Below are 17,427 nucleotides of genomic sequence, written 5' to 3'. Positions count from 1 at the left end.
GTTTTGCCTTCATAAGAAACCCATTCTAAGATTGCCGACCATACTTTCGTATTTGTCTGGATGCACCCACTCGCATTCTGGTGACAACAACCATTGGCAAAACCAATTGCTTGGCTAGTTAAAGCTGAGGCCTACGGGCTTTGAAAATACTTGTTATTTTCTGCCAGAGCCATTCCAGAAGATATATACAAATCAGTCTTGTCTCTCCCCTGCAGACACAACAGAACAAATTATTAGGCCATGAAGCATCTTAAAGAAACATATGTGATCCCTGTCGCATTTTGGTCTCATTACACTGCCAGCTGAGAGTCACCCATCCGTCACGTGCTTGTTGACAGCAAGCTTTTTTTAATTTTGATCATACTTTCAAGCATGTTTTTGAAACATGGTCTACGGCTACATTTCATATTTGGCCTAGACAGTCTAAGTTCTTATTTCTAAATGTTGATAACTTAAATCTTCTGAAACATTAATCAAAAAACGTTTGGCACCAAGCTATGAAGACAAAATGGTAATTTAGACAGAAGCATATGTAAATTTTCAACTACAATTGGGTCTGCTCTACGACACACACGAGTGTGTGTGCGAAAAGCAAAGCTGCTGATAATTCCTATTAATATTTATAGAAAACAAGCTGAATCGCCCGGAGCAAAAATAAATAACCTTAATAGGTTGTGGCCACTTTTCAAGTTAATCTGAATAATTTTACAAAGGCAGGTGCTAAACTCAGCACTTCTTTCCCACCAAGAGAGCACTGCTCACTTTATTGTTGTAATCCCTTCACTCACCTGAATCCGCCACTTCGGAAATGGGCACACCCTGTTCTTGTGCCATAAATCCTAAAATGGAAAATATGGCAAAACCTGCTACAAAACTGGTACCACTGTTCAGGAAACAAAGAGCAATTGAATCCCTGAGAACGAGAAAAAAGATTTAAAAAAGATGAGTTAGAAAGTGAAACTGGATACAACGCTTGGCAACTGAACGAGGAAGACAGAGAAATGAAGCTGAAGAAAACGACATCTGTATGTTTGCCATTAAAACTAATCTTAGGACGGTAAGGGGAGAAGCAAGGCTAATGCAGGAATATTTTTCAAACACTTTATTAAAGGTTTAGTGCTTAAGGACATAGCACAGCATAGCACCAACTGTGTACAGCCTTTAGCTTTTTTTAATTCCTTGTTGTACTCATCTACCTTCGTCCCATGCCCCGTAGTAATCTCATTTAAAAAAATACAGACAGACGTATACATTAAATAAAGAAATGTGGGGGCATCTTGTTTCTAGACAGCCCTTTTCCATATAGTACAATACAGGTTGCCATGTTGACAAAAGTCGCCTCTTTCTTTGATTAAGGGGGTCATTCTGACTCCCGCCGGCCGCGGTAACTGCGGTGCCGGCGGGAGCCGCCAGGATACCGCTGTGCGGTCAGAAGACCGCCGCGGTTATTCTGTGTTTCCCGCTGGGCTGGCGGTCGACCGCCAGAAGGCCGCCCGCCAGCCCAGCGGGAAAGCCCTTCCCACGAGGAAGCCGGCTCCGAATGGAGCCGGCGGAGTGGGAAGGGTGCGACGGGTGCAGTAGCACCCGTCGCGATTTTCAGTGTCTGCATGGCAGACACTGAAAATCTTTTAGGGGCCCTCTTACGGGGGCCCCTGCAGTGCCCATGCCATTGGCATGGGCACTGCAGGGGCCCCCAGGGGCCCCACGACACCCCTCACCGCCATCCTGTTCCTGGCGGTCAAAACCGCCAGGAACAGGATGGCGGTGAGGGGGTTGGAATCCCCATGGCGGCGCAGCAAGCTGCGCCGCCATTGAGGATTCCTCAGGGCAGCGGAAAACCGGCGGGAGACCGCCGGTTTTCCGTTTCTGACCGCGGCCATACCGCCGCTGTCAGAATGCCCTTGGGAGCACCGCCAGCCTGTTGGCGGTGCTCCTGCGGTCGTTGACCCTGGCGGTCAATGACCGCCAGGGTCAGAATGACCCCCTAAGTGTCCACTTAGGCTTTCCGTTGGCGTTTCACCCCAACTTCGAAGATACCACAAGTTGAATGTGTGGTTGTTGGCTGCTTCTGCAGCTGTGCAATTGTATTTTAGCAGTTTTTAATAGTTGACCACCCTCTAGTTGTGATTATTTCCCATATTATTGGTTTCATGCCCATAACTGTTACATTTAGGCCTTCTGGAATTAGGAACCTACTGGTATAAACTAGAGTATACAGGCGAGATAAATCTATGAAATGATATCAATCCAAAGCAAGGACATAAATTACTCACTTGAAGACATTTGTTGTCTCCGGCATAATAGACTGCTAGCCCAAAAGGGCAGCAGCATACAAAAAGAAAGACTTCATTTCAAAAGAACTTTTCTTTTACGTTTTGTTTGTTAGATTTATTTCTTCATATTATTGTAAAAAACTTTGTGATTATCAGTGTAGAACGGATCCATGACACCAACCACTATTTTTAAAAAAAAAGTCTTTCCCACAGTTTCTTGCCAGAATTCACTAGAAATGGTGAGATTGTTGATGGGGCAAAGCCTTCAAAGAACAGACTAAAAGCATCGAAAATAAAAGAGACAACAAATGTCTTCAAGTGAGCAATTTATTTCCTCGCTTTGGAGTGATATAATTTCATAGATTTATCTCGCCTGTATACTCTAGTTTATACCAGTATCTCTAGCCCAAATACAGGGGAGTTACAGGGCTCCCCCTCCTTAGTTACCTCCAGGAATTAGGAGCTTAAACATCTTCTTTATTGCAGCTAGTATTTCCGTCCTATAGGTTGACAGTGATGGGCATGCCCACCGGATATGAGTAGATGTTCCCTTTTTGCCTCACTCTCTCCAACTGAACACCTGGTTTAATTTCTCAGGTGTTAAATACAAATATGCCATTATTTCCCTCCTGGAGTCCCTGTGGACCATATATTTACTGATTTCATTGTATCTCTCCAGGCTCCGTTCTTTTCTTCTCTGCTATTTCCATGCCTGCTTCTTTTCCCATTGTTTCCAAGTACCTCCATTTGGGTGGATTTGGCTCTTTAATCTGAAACTTCAAGCATTTTGACACTTCTGCAGTGCTGACTTTAGGGCGGTGTGACCGGTGTCATCATAGAGGGGAGCTAACACCATCCTGTACAGATTTTCCTGTGTGCTGCATTTTTCTGGGGATAATACACTTTTCTGATTAATACCCTTGATGGAAATATCTATGACCTGTATAGTGATAGTTTTGACACATGCTACAGTAGGTAAATGTTCCTGCTGCAAAGCACAATATGTAGCATACATATCACAGATTTTTTTTTTGGGCAGCAGTTCAGTGGGATACTGCTTTTATCACAAAGATTACTCTGTTACTTACACTTCATAAGTTACCATCCTTCTAATATAGCACTGTGAGCTACCAACATGCATCAAAGTGCTGTATGCAAACTGCAAGGAACAGATTTTAAATCATTTTGCTTACTATTCAATCGTTCATCGTTCAAAGTTTGCTAAAAATGGACTCATTTGGGTACTAATGCATTTGTATTAGTACAGACAACCCCAACCGCAGTATAATGTTTTACATCCCGAGTTTGTCGTATCAGATTTATCAACACTTTGCACCGGATTTGCATCACAAAAGTGAAACAAACCTGGAGCAAAGTGTTACTTTGGTATTTATTTGCAGAGCAAATCGTAAATTGTGTTGGAAAAGGACCCTAAAGCATGGGTACTTGCAAACATTTTCCTAGGGGCCAACACCTTAGGTCTGTGATGTGACGAGGGCCGCATTGATGCCAGCAGGGTGGCAGTCGGTGGGTGTAGGTTAAGCGAAGCATATACCTCTAGTGGTTGAACTGAACAACGTGAAACCTGAGATTAATCCCGGCTGCTCCACTATACCAAATTGTGTGATCCTAGAAAATTGTTTTATTTCACTCGCACTCCTTTTTCCTCATAATCACATATCAGAGGACCTTGAAATACAAGTGTGCTGTACAAACCTTTCCCTGTGTTTGATTTAACAAACTATAATGTTGCATATGTATAATAAGAACGCAGCCCACCCAGAGAGTGCACATAACAATTGACTTGCCTCTTTAGTTTACTGTTGTTATTGTTGTCAGTGTTTGGGGGGGAGAATTAATGTTTCTAAATTCATGTTTGAAAACTATCACTTGTAAATTCATTTTGTTCAATGCGCTCATATAATCTGATGTACTAAAGTGACAAGGTTCTGTATGCTAATTAAATACACTTTTTGAAGTTTGAAGACTGTCAGATTTTTACACTTTTGCAGCAAAATGTATTTTAAAATGAAGTTCTTTCTACGGTTAAGCATGCAAAACTCCCTAGATCCATTCTTTTACACCAAGTAACCTTTAAATAAATGCTTGTTTATTTAAAATTTCTATTGTTTGTGCCGAGCCAGTAAACAGCAGCCTGGTGCTGCTGTTCACCAAGGGGCTGCATGAAAAGGTCAGGACGGCTGCATGCAGCTCCCAGGCCATACTTAGAGTATTGGTGCCCTAAAGTAAAATTAAGTAGCACTATGGTCTACTTTGCACTACTTTGTGTCAAGTGGACATTCTGTAGATGGAGCATGGGTACATTGATGTTTCCATGAAACCACTCCTGGATTTTGATGCTAATCCCTTTCATCCATCACTGGTAAAAAGGGATTTGGGTCAGAACACTACATCTCCTCAAATCATGTGCTACTGTTCAGAACACATACCAAGTGGTAAAGTGTTAAACCTTGTGAAAACATGGAATTGTGTACTGGAAGGGTAACCTTCCAGTTTAAAATCGATGCATGCCCTATCCAATACAAAATGTTTGTTTGACATCACATTCACATCCTTGGACGATATATGAGCAAGGGTATGTGTGTTGGTGCAAGACAGCCTAATGTAAACCGGTGCTATGGGAAAAAACAACAGTGCCATGTCTTAGTAGAGATGGCACTGTTGTGCTCTCTTCTTTTCACACAATATATGCAGCAACTTTGGCTACTGTGCTGATTTGCATGCAATGATGCCTACCAGTAGGGATGACATGAATCCTAGACCACATTGTCTTTTCTAACATTTCCTATGATTTACACATTCATTCATTATGTCTGTATAAGGTATGCATGATGTAAAGCACTATGGCACCCTAACTTGTTCTGGGAAGTGCTATAAAAGTAAATAAATACATTTTTCATTCTCTCCCACTTCACAGCAAGTCTTATTGCAGTTTTTGAATGATCACATTTCTATGTTTTCATTAGGTTTGGTAGCAATTGCCCTCTTGCAAAGTCGTATGTGCGTTTTCTATGCCGGACTGAAATGCTCATCATATGGATTGACACCTCAAATGGTGATGGGAAAGTTGTTTAATAATGAGTCAAATCCATCTGACTGCAGTACAATCTTTTCGGTATCTTTTTGTCTTTTTGGTGTTGACACTTTCTTATCCATAAGTTATCCAATAGTGTTCTCCTACTGCTCTATTCATGTTTAGTCAGTGTTTACTAGAACATGTATGTGTCCATTCCCCCATTACTCATAGCTATAATGCCCTGTAATAGTTTGACATTTAGGAGACCTAATCCTCCCTTCTGAGTTGGTTGCCTCAATACGTTCTTGGAGACTCTTACTGGTTTCACCCACCAGGTCAATTTCAGAAGGTCTTTCTGTAACTTCTCTAGACTGCTCCAGTGTATTACTATCGACAGTCACTGGAAATAAAATTTCTGCAGCTTGGAGATCACTACTATTTTGATTGTGTTAATCCTCCTTATCCATGAAAGGAACAGACTAGACAATTGAATTCCCTCTATTAAAAGGGATACATTGGCTTTAAAGACTGCAGTAATGCTCTTATGGAAATTTACTTTAAGATATTATAAGGAACGTGTTTTCTTTTAGCCTGCTCCCTATCTCCTCAAATACTTGTATTAGGAGTAACTCTGATTTGTGTGTGTTAACTTTGTAGCAGGATACAGCTCAATATCCCTCCAAAACAGATCAACACTTGATGGAAGGTAAGGGGTCTGTTGGGATTAACAAGGCACCACCATCAGCAAATAGAAAAATCTTGTTCTTGTCCCTCCAAAATCAAGTCCTCACAAGCACACATCTGTGAATGATGGGTGCCAATGGTTTGAAGTCCATTGCAAAGACCAATAGGGACATCAGATCAACAGTATTCTGTTCACCAAATTTCTGGCTGTCAGGTCTACATATGGAGCCATCACCGTATACACCCATACTTCTCCAAGGCCAAATTATATCATTATTTTTTTTTAGAAGGAATTTCCAGCTGACCTTGTCAACCGCTTTCTCAGTTTCCAGCACCAACAGGGCCTGCATGATACTCTTTTATTTGCCACGTCTATGAGTTCTATGGTTCTTCTGATGTATCAAATGTTTGCTGTTCACACATAAATTCTGGCTGGTCTTTGTGAATGATGTCTGAGACGATTTCTGATAATCTGGTTGCTAGTATTTTGGTATATAGCTTGTTGGCACATTCAAAAAGGCACTAGGGCTGCAAAAGGAGCACAGTTTAAAGCAAGGATGTTAGAAACCCAGGAGAACATGCATTTGTATCACACTCTTATGTTATTAGGTCTTTATTCAAGGCTCTTTTTGCTTCAAACAGTCCCAATCACCTTTGAAGTCAGCTAACTGCAAAGGTTTAAAGGTGTTGCAGAGACTGGTGCCGTCTGACTGTGAAAAGCATTGGAAAGAAATGAGGACATGGGAGGTCCGATGTTTCTGGAGGCAGTGCCTCTTATGCAGGAAGTAATTAAGCCATTATAAGGGGTTTAGAAGAAGAAGAAGATTTTTTTAAAGTGTGCTGCTTGGGAAAAAAAAGCCTGAGAACTGTTTTGTCAATTTGCATAAGGAATGATGAGTATTCCAGTATCACCATATGGGATGTACTTGATTTATATTTTTGCTTACATATTGTGGTACAAATAATTGTTTTTGTTATGAGGCTATTGCTGATAAGAGTGTGGTTTCAAGCCAAACTGCACGTAACAGACCAGAAACAGTGGAAGTTTGCTGTACTAGAGTGCCAATGTATGCAACAAGAGTAACTAAGTTATGTGACAAATGGAAATTATGTGGAATAATACAACACGATAAGTGGCTGGAAATCTTCACTCTGCAAAAGTATTGTGGGCATCTATTGTCAGGACAAAGACAGCTAGTGTCATAATATCATTTGGGCTTATATGAGTATTAAGGTACGTATCCAGTAATGGTTAGAGCTATAGTTATCAGGCCTAGAGTTAGTTTCAGTGACAGTTTCAGGGCAGTGGTTAGGCTAAGGTAAGATATTGGTTTCAGGTCTAGGGTTGACCGGATGACAAAATATTGTATACAAAACCACTGATTGACATAAATATGTGTTCTAAATATTGTTGTACAAGAATGTAATTTAATCGGGTGTAGATTTTATATTATTAATTCTAACAGGGCAGTATATTTGTTTAAGATATTTAGGAAGGAATATTCAGGTAATGTGATATTCCAACAACTACTTACGGTTTGGGTTATGGCTACAGTGTAGGCTAGGTCTGTTGTTAGGATTTGATTTGCGTTTAAATTAAAAGGCTGTGCTATGTATTTTTCATTGCTAGGGCCCGAGTCACAAAGGTTTATTATACAGGAGTATATGTACTGATGTGTAACTATAATCCTGTACCTAGGTATAAGTCTACATTATTTAACTATTTTGAGTTTAGATGTACAACCGAGTGCAGACTTACATGATTCTGCCTATTGAAATTAGGGGGAGGAGACGACTAAAAGAATTCACAAGTGTGAAGATACTGATTTTAACTTTTCACATGTAGGCCGAGATCTCCATAACTAGAGGGGTGATCACCCTATGGGAAAGTATAATAAAAAATAATAATGTTCATTAATCTGTGAAAAATATTAAACACTAAAATATTTTAAACATGTTTAGAGACTTAATAAACCTTTTTTTTTTTAATTTTCAACTTTATTATTTTGCATTTAACTATTTTAAAATCTTTATAATAATTGTTAAACTCCATCATTTTTTCCTTTATATAATATAGAGGGATCTACGTCCCAGTGGTGGAGACCTCCATCTATATGTGAAAAGTTGGTAGTAGTAACTTTGCACTCATAAATTCTATTCTAGCAGTCTCTACCCCCAGTTTCACGGGTGTGAAGACAGGTAATTCTGCATCTGGTGGTAACTTTACACTACATTAATAAAGTTTAATATTTATGATAAAAACATGAAAAATATTTTATTGTAAAATAAAAAAGTAAATTAACATACACTAATAATTAACCACACATGCAGCAATGCGGTCTCATTGTATGCCGACTACGCTGTTGGTGTATCTGCGACAAACAGACTACTTAGTACCTATCATGTTGGCTACCCTATTGCAGTTTGGGGAGGTATCTGGGCATTGCGTGAGCCAGACTCAGTCCAAGCAATTTTTACTGTACCCTCTGAGGGAGGTCCCCCTAGAGGTACTCCTGGAGGTGGGTCTCCTGTGAGAAACTTCAGCATTAGAAATCTTAGGATTAAGATAATGAAGGATGCTTGAGTCGTTCACTACCCTAAATATAGGCAGGGTGCTAGAAGGCCTGAAATCTTCAGTTAAATTGTGTAATACTCTCTGGTTGTCCCTGATGGGTAAGATAGCTCTGCTCAAGATGCTCATCTTACCACAATGTTTATATGTCTTCCAGGGTACTAAGTATGACATCCCTAGAAGGTTTTTTCTTGAATTAGATAAATTGATTGTAGAACTACTATGGGCCACTGGGAGGAAGTGGTCGGCCTAGCTATGCTCAGACCAGCATGGAAACAGGAGGACATTGGAGTTGCCATGCTTGGAACTTTATTATCTGGCTGCCCAGTTGCAACATGCAGTACACTGGCTGGACGAGAGGCACAATTGGAAGAAACTTTCATTGAAGGGTGCACATGGAGAGTTATCCCTTCCTGAGCTCTTGATGATGGCAGCTGGTGTTCTTAGCTCTGTGCTGATGTGGTTGGGAAAGTGTATCAGATATGGAAGGGGGTAGTCTGGCGGGTGCTGTGTCACACACCTTATGCACTGGAAATGTGTATCTGGACTTTGCATCCCTTTGCAAAGATCACACAAATAATGTCTATTGATCAATAGTGGCACAGGGGTTGTGAGACCCTTTGAGTCCTATATCCCAATGATAAATTTATAACACTAGCAGGTGCAATGGACACCTTTAATTTGGGACCGGGGAAGTTACTGCAATTTGCTAAGATTGTGACTACAGCAAGGGGAATTTGGTCAAAATATCCAGGGGTACCTCCAGAGTTGCAGACACTTATTACTCTGCTCAAGATAGCTGGTAGAAGGAAATTGATTTCACATGTTTACAGGGCATTACAGGAGGACTTTCCATTGCACATCCTGACGATACAGGACAGATGGCAGGAGGCACTGGGTGACCCACTTATGGTTAAAGAATGGGGGGTAATACATGAAGGGGGTGAAGGGTACCTCCACTAATGCTCAATTAAAATTAATACAGTAAAATGTTGTACACCAGGTGTATCTATCTCCTAAAATGTTACATGCTATTTAGCCTGAGCAGCCATCCTCCTGTTCATGCTGCTTCATAGCTGGATCAAATTTTCTGCACATGATCTGGGGGCGTCCCACACTTTTAGGCTAAATGGGTCCACAGGTTGGACCATCACCAAAGATATCAGACAACCCTGCTTAGTATTGTCCCAGTATGAAAAAAAGAAAAAACATAGTCAGAAATTCATACTCCTAGGGCTGGTGGCGAAAAAATGTAAGATGGCAATCTGATGAATCTCCCCTAACCCACCACTGTTGGATGAATGTCTGAGAGATATGGCATAGTGGGTTGTGGAGGGTGGAGGAAGAAAGACGTATGCAGAAAACCAAGACAATAAGTTGGCAGATGATTTGCAGGCATAGGCAGTGATGCTCGCTGAGCTACTTGAGATGCCTGATGCAAGGGCACCGTGAAGGTCATCCATGACCGCAACAGTATAGTACAGGTACGATTGTTATGATGCTTGTTTGGGTAGGAGTTGGGTGGTAAGGGGTTGGGTGGCTGACACTGAGGCAAGAGCCTGGGAGACCTGGAGTTTTTTAAAGTATATTGCATTAGTGTTCGCTCTAAACAGATTTGGATGCTGAGTGATGTAGTATATACCTTGCCCTATGCAGATATTAACGTTGAGCAATGGGGGCGGAGTGGGGTGTTTTATTGCAGTACAACTAAAGTTGTAAATCTGCAGTCAAGATTATAGCAAATGCCAATAAAAATGTATACCTTGGAAAACACTAATAAGTAAATAAATAAAATCTGAATTTATTATATAATTGTTACTATTAAAAATAAATGAACAAAACACATCCTCACTATTATTTTTATATTTAGTTATAATTCAGTAAAAGTTATTAAAACACATTCATTAATTTCAAATAATTTATTTTTTTAGTAAACGTTGACAAAAATGTAATGTTCTTTTATTTATTTTTTTAAGTTTACTATAGCCTACAACAGCTAAATAACATATACAAGGGTAGTTTAAAATTTGGAAAAAATGCATTTTATTTAACATTATTTCCTATGGGGTGTTATTTGAGTCACTGTCTCCATTATTTTCTATGAAAGTGTGTTGCAGTACCTTTGAGTGGCCATTAGACTTACTCCAAAGCTGGTCTGGTGTACATTCACAACTGCATTGGGTCATTTTTGGCTATTTTAACTTCAGAAATCTAGTTTGTGAACAGCAAATGCTTACTCTTTTGATGGTGAGTGTTTCTAGTCCTATGCTCCTCAATAAACCCTTACTTACCCCTCCCTAAAACTAGCCCATTTAGTATTAAGCATTCCCTATTTTCCAGCCACACCCCCAGGTTTCTTCCACTACTACTACAACCTATACCTACTTGTGCAGAGACCTCTGCAACCGGCTCAGAGAACTCTACATAGAAAAGAGGCAAGGTGAAGGCGGACATCTGTCAACATAGGTCTGTAACTAGAATTTTGTAGTATGTGAGTGGTACTATTGTAGTACTACTAAAATTACTACAAAGTGCAGTTTGTGAATAGGTGTCAATGAAGTGCGGTTATATTCCTTCTATAGGATGTCTTTAAGCACACATTATTACTGCCAGGGCAAACATTTCATTTCATTACTACCAGTTGAACAACTGAATAAATGAATCAGTAATTCAAGGTCACCGGTTAACATTTGAAAATACTCTGTGACTATGCAGCATAATGTGTGGTGCATATATATATATATATATATATATATTTTTTTTTTTTTACTTTGATAGTATGTGATAGTGTAAACCCATTGGTGGCTTATATGGCAAGTGTGGCAACTCTATAATTATTTGGAAACAGAGTAGTCACATACATATATACAGTGGTCCTAACTCACAGTTCTTGCGTTATGATGAGAGATAGTGCATTTTTTTATTGCAAAATCACTGCTAAATGATTGACTAAGAAACAATCCATATGGTAAACTTACTTGTAACAGTTATTGTTGTACTTATTATAACTTCCCAAAGCTGTAAGGCAGCCCAGGCATAAGGCATATGAGAAAAAGATCTGTGTTCCAGCATCCATCCATACCTGTAGATAGAGAAGAAACCAAGAAATCAAACATCAAGGATGCTAGTTTCATACTACCATAACCAACTGCTACATACATATATAGGGTCCTATTTTTGCTCCCCTAGCACCACTGGAGCATCACTTTTAGCGACTTTCCGGTGGCACTGTGACCCTTTCCACATTTACACTTTGCGTGGCTTAACGCCACCTTGTAAATATTAGCCCCCCAATGCAGTTTTCTGTGGCAGAGGGGTGTGCAGTGGCTGTTGCTGTGGGTGTTCCACTGCAAGACCAATTGCATTTTTGATGCTGCCCCAGATTTACGAGTATTCGTAAACCTGAGGCAGCATCAAAAACTCAAGCCACCCGGGAAGTAGCGCTAGCATGGTACAACAAGGAGAAGTACTTTTATTTTTCCTCGTTTTTGCTTTTCCTTCTGCAGCACACATAGAAAGAGCAAAACACCACCAATTATTGTTTATGTGCAAGAAGTTGTTCCTTCCTGCACATAAACAATCATTAAGTAATGACAATTTGCTTCTTCTACGTGTGCTGCATTCTGCAACACATATAGGACTAGGAAATCACCATTATTGATTGTTTATGGACAGGATGGGACACCTTCCTGCACATAAACAATCATTCCCTGCAAGCAGGCACACTTGCACTCTAGTGCAAGGGTGCCTAATTTGGCGCTAGGCAAAATTACATAAATGTTCCTCTGGCATTGCTGACCCATATGGACACTGGTGAGTCAACATTCACCCCCCCATACCTGCATGCCAATTCATCCCTCACCTGACTCCTAACAGTCCATTCCACCCCACACAGTGCACCTGAACATATGACTAACCCCAATGCCAAGCCCTGCATACCATACCCAGTACATGTACAGCCCCCCATCCCTGCATGTTCACCCACCATCTATGCATGCACAGCATGGAGAACTAACAATCCATCACCATACACAAACAAAGGTGGCAAGGCAACAGCAACGATATAGGGGAAGCTAGAGATGTAGAATATGTCATAGACATGATGCATAATACATCACTTACACCCCCGCAGGTGCCACAGCCAATCCCAGTGGGGAGGAGGTGCCATGGCTATCCAGTCCCCCAACAGAAGATGCCCCCAGTGATGACAGTAACTCTGGACATCTGGATCTGGATGAACTTCCTGGCCCATCAGGGACCACTGGTCAGTTGGCTAACCCAGCCCACTCCCAGTCCACCACAGAGCCTCCCCCCTCAGTATCGAACACCACAGCACCTACCCAACATCCCCACACCTCTGTTCCCAGCACATGTCAATCAGCCGTGTGCCCGCCTGTATAGGGACAACAGTGCACACCTCACAGGCAAGACAATGAGGGTCCTGGGGTCAGTGGTAGTGGCAGTGGGCACACCAATCAGGGGACACAGGCACGGGGGACAGGGATACTGGAAGGACAGCTGTGCACCAGTGAGAGGGCTGGCTCACGGAACTGACTGTCCTGGAGGCACTCACTAATGTCCTAGGGGTTTACCAACAATCCCAGGACAGGATTGGCCAAATTCTTGACATCATGCAGGAGAACCAGCGGCTGCAGGAGGTACACCATCATGAGATAAGGAAAGATTTGCAGGCCCTCAACACCACTATTGTCTTCATATTAGAGGTGCTGGCTGATATGGCCAACATAATGAGGGAATATACAGCAAACCAGCGGGCCCTTCTACTAGCCAGTCAACTGAACAGCCCACCACATCTGCTGCAGCTAGTGGACAGGAGGCCCTGCCACAGAACCCACAGACCACCAGCACCCCTCCCCTTGCACCCCACAAATATTCCCTGCGACCCAGACAGATGCCAGAGACACTTGCCAAGACCAAGACCACAGCCAGGAAATGAGACCCTCCTGAATGTCCCCCTTGTGTCCCGCTCAGTCACCTTGTCCACTTTGAACTGTCTTTGCTCCCGTTCCTATGGCCCCTTGGACACTGGACCTGTGCTACAAACAGACTGGACCAATACCCTGAACTTACCTCTACCATCACCCCATTCCATTGCACTATTCATCTATAAATTTCACTAAAATAAACACCCTTGAACACAACTTGACTGATATTGCTTTATGTGATGAAAATGTGAAATTATGGTAATAGTTACATCTTGTGCAAATGACCTGCGCTCTGTGATAGCATGCAAATAATGAGATGTACTGTCTGTAGTCATCACATCAGTACACAGTTGTTATGATACCAACATCTGCAAAATTAGAAGGCATTGGTGACAGTCAGTTCAGATGCCAAGGAACTGAATGCCATCCTGCTACAGCCACACTGAAAACATAAATAGTCAGAGGAATGGTCAGTTCCACTGTCTCACCTGTGTGTCATTGGAAGTACTGACGTATAACTGATGTTCTGTTGTCCACATCCTCATCCTCTGCCTCCTCATCCTCACTGTCCTCACTGTCCACTGCTGCCACAGAGGCATTTCCAATCTCCTCATGCAGATAGGGCACATGTCTCTGAGGGGCAGGTTGTGCAACATGCAGCATGCTACAACTATCTGGCAATTCTTTCTCAGGGGAGTAGCAAAGGAATCCACCTGTCAGATGGAGGCATCTGAACCTGGCCTTCAGGAGGCCGAAGGTACGTTCTGTGATCGGCCTGGTTCACCCATGTGCATCATTATACTGATTTTCAGCCTCTGTCCTGGCATTCCTCACAGGGATCAGGAACCACAATAGGTTTGGGTAGCCAGAGTCACCTGCAAGTATTGAGGGACAAACATTAGCCTTACACAATGGTATGGGGGATGACTCCTGAAGGTATAAACTGACATCCATTGGCTGGGGACTCTGGCTCACCTATTAGCCACACCCTGCTGTTCCTCAGGACAAAGGCATCACACACTGACCCAGGATACTTGGCAGTGACGTGGGAGATGTACTGGTCTGCCAGGCACACCATTTGCACACCTGTTCATAGTGCCGGGGGGGGGACAAACGAAATATGTGTTCCATCAGTCGCCCCAATAATATTTTGTATATGTCCCATTGCATAGAATCCAGCCTTCACAATAGCCAAATCTTCAACTTGGGAGAAAGCAATGTAGCTGTACATGTGTTTGACCAAGGCAGACAAAACCCTTGTCAGCACGATTGAGAACACTGGCCGTGACATTCCTGCTGCCAAGTCCACTGTCACTTGGAAAGAACCAGTTGCCAGGAAATAAAGCACTGATAGAACAGGTGGAATCCAATGGCATCCCAGATAGCTGATATCAGATCAGGCTCCAATTGTGCAGACAGCTCTGTGATTCTGGCCCTGTCCAATCTATAGGTGAATATAATGTGCATGACCTTCAGTGTAGCCAAGTACACAAGGGGTCTGTACACGGTGTCTTGTCTCCTCCTCCTATTCCTCCACTGTGGTAGGTATCTAAGGGACACAAGAGTGAGTAGGGTGTCACAAACTGAACAATGGAACCACCACCTCAGTGTACATAGAGCATGTATGTAATTGGACAATTTCAATGGCAATGTATGTGCAATTTACAGCAATGTTGCAGTTTTTAATTTCAGAATGTTGTCCTCCACCATAAAATGGTGACTGCCTGTCCTGTAAGTATGAACAGGTGGAAGTGAGGTAACTGCACTGGCGTTGGGCGTCATGGTGGAAGGTTGTCTTGCAACGCCGTGCTATTCCTCATTGGCTAAAATGTGGCTCTATGGAGTACAGTGTCCAATAGGGATCACCAGCGGCGATGACGGTGTACACCGCTGCAGACGTGACCGCCATTTTCTGTCTAAAACCTCACTTGATTCCTGACTTTCCACAGGACAACATCTCCACTGCATGTTCTGCTGTGACCTCCGTCTGGATCCTGCCATGGCCCGTGTGACCGGAGAAAGGGCCCCTGCCTTCACTTCGGAGGAGTTAGAGTGCCTGGTGGATGGGCTCCTACCCCTGTATGGACAGCTGTATGGTCCTCCAGAACAACAGGTGAGTACACCATCGGCACGATACATGTGACAAAGTTGCATGGAGCTGTGTGTGCCAGTAGTGTGTCATTTGGGTGGGGGGTATGTCTGGTAGTAGTATACATGCAGAGCTCCGGGTGATGTGTGTGCCAATAGAGACGGAAATGGTATTTGTGGGCCATATGTGTGACAGGCTGGATTGTATGGTTAATGGTGTCCTCCTGTCTGTATTACCTCTGGAGGCCGGCGGTCATCAGAAGAAGGGATTGTGGCGTGCCATCGCCAAGGACATGCGGACCCTGGAGGTCTATAGCCGTTGGAGCACCCACTGTAGGAAAAGGTGGGAGGACCTAAGATACTGGGCCCGGAAGACCGCGGAGGCGCAGCTGGGTTGGCCTCCCAACGAGGGCGGGGTGCCCGTCGGAACCTGATGCCCCTGATGGCCCGCATACTAGTGGTGGCCACCCAGAGCTGGATGGGCATTTGAGGGCAGCAAAGCAGCCACAAGGTGTATGAGGCTGGCCTGGTTTGTAGTGGGTACCTTAGGTACTTACACCTTATACCAGGTCCAGTTATCCCTTATTAGTGAAATGTAGTAATGTTCTAGCAGCTTAGGCTGATAGCGGTAGCTGTAGCAGAGCAGCTTAGGCTGAACTAGGAGACATGCAAAGCTCCTGCAGTACCACTATAGTTACACAATACTTATACACAATAAAAGACAATACTCAATGTTACCAAAAATAAAGGTACTTTATTTTAGTGACACAAGGCCAAAAATGTCTTAGAGGCAATACTCCTTCTGGAGGTAAGTATTATGCACAATACATACACTAGACACCAAAATCAGGTAAGTAAATAGTCATAGGATAGTCGAAACAATAGAAAATACCATAGAATGCAATAGGAAGAAATAGGGCTGGGGCAACACAAACCATATACTAAGAAAGTGGAATGCGAATCACAAATTCCTCCCTAGGCAAGTGTAGAGTGTAGAGGGGCACTGGGAGTGTAAGAAAACCATGAAGGTGAGTAAAATACCCCACCCCAGAGCCCAGGAAGGTAGGAGTAAAGTACTGCAAGTTTCCTCAGGACACACTACAAGTTGTGATAAGAGTTATTGCAAGAACCAAGTAGGACTGCAAGCAACTAATGGTGGATTCATGGACCTGAAGACCTGTAAAGAGAGGAGACCAAGTCCAGAAGTCAAACAAGATTCCAGGAAGGACAGGAGCCCCTGCCAACCTAGAAGATGGTGCAATAGAGGATTCTCCGGTTGGAAGAAGTCTGCAGAAGAGCACCAAAGAAGATGGCTGTGGGTTCCTGCATGATGCAAAGGATGTCCCACGTCGAGATATTGGATGCAGGTGAGTTGCAGTGCTGGATTTGTCCAACAAGCCTTGGTTCAAGCAATATCGTGGATTGCGTTAATATGGCGCTGCCTAGACCAAGGAGGAACCTGGGGGCCTCCACTTGGACTGAAGAGGCAGAGGGGGCTCCCAACACTGGAGGGAATCCACAGATGGCCAGGCAGCACCCACGGAGTTCCCAGGACATGGGGACAAAGAAGGTGCAAATTGAGGTTGCTGCAGCACTACAAAAGAAGGTCCCACGCTGCCGGAGAACATTTCAGCGAGTTGAGCTTCACAAGATAGAGTGCTGGGGACCTGGGCCAGGCTGTGCAGGAAGAATTCTTGCAAATAGTGCATAGAGGCCTCAGGATCTAGCGATGACGCCCTGCACAGGGGTACTGTCGCAAACATAGAAGGCAAGCTCTTACCCCCTCGAAATTTGAACAGCTGGACCTTAGGACAGTCTGGCCGAAGG

General features: G+C 43.0%; 1 protein-coding gene across 1 annotated transcript in view; it reads right to left on the bottom strand.

Annotated features, from left to right (window-relative positions):
* The window catches only part of LOC138287577 (sodium- and chloride-dependent GABA transporter 2-like), a 731,527-nt gene that overhangs the window by 123,748 nt on the left and 590,352 nt on the right, over window positions 1-17,427 (bottom strand). The window contains exons 7-8 of the mRNA XM_069228135.1: window positions 11,545-11,648; window positions 789-913 (exon numbers count right to left, since the gene is read on the bottom strand). Of these exons, the coding sequence (XP_069084236.1) occupies window positions 789-913; window positions 11,545-11,648 (229 nt within the window). The remainder of the gene's footprint in view (window positions 1-788; window positions 914-11,544; window positions 11,649-17,427) is intronic.

Source organism: Pleurodeles waltl, chromosome 4_1 (genome assembly GCF_031143425.1).
Source record: "Pleurodeles waltl isolate 20211129_DDA chromosome 4_1, aPleWal1.hap1.20221129, whole genome shotgun sequence".
Classification (NCBI taxonomy): Eukaryota; Metazoa; Chordata; class Amphibia; order Caudata; family Salamandridae; genus Pleurodeles; species Pleurodeles waltl.
The sequence above is the reverse complement of the archived record's forward strand: the minus strand, read 5'-3'. Positions and strand labels throughout refer to the sequence as shown.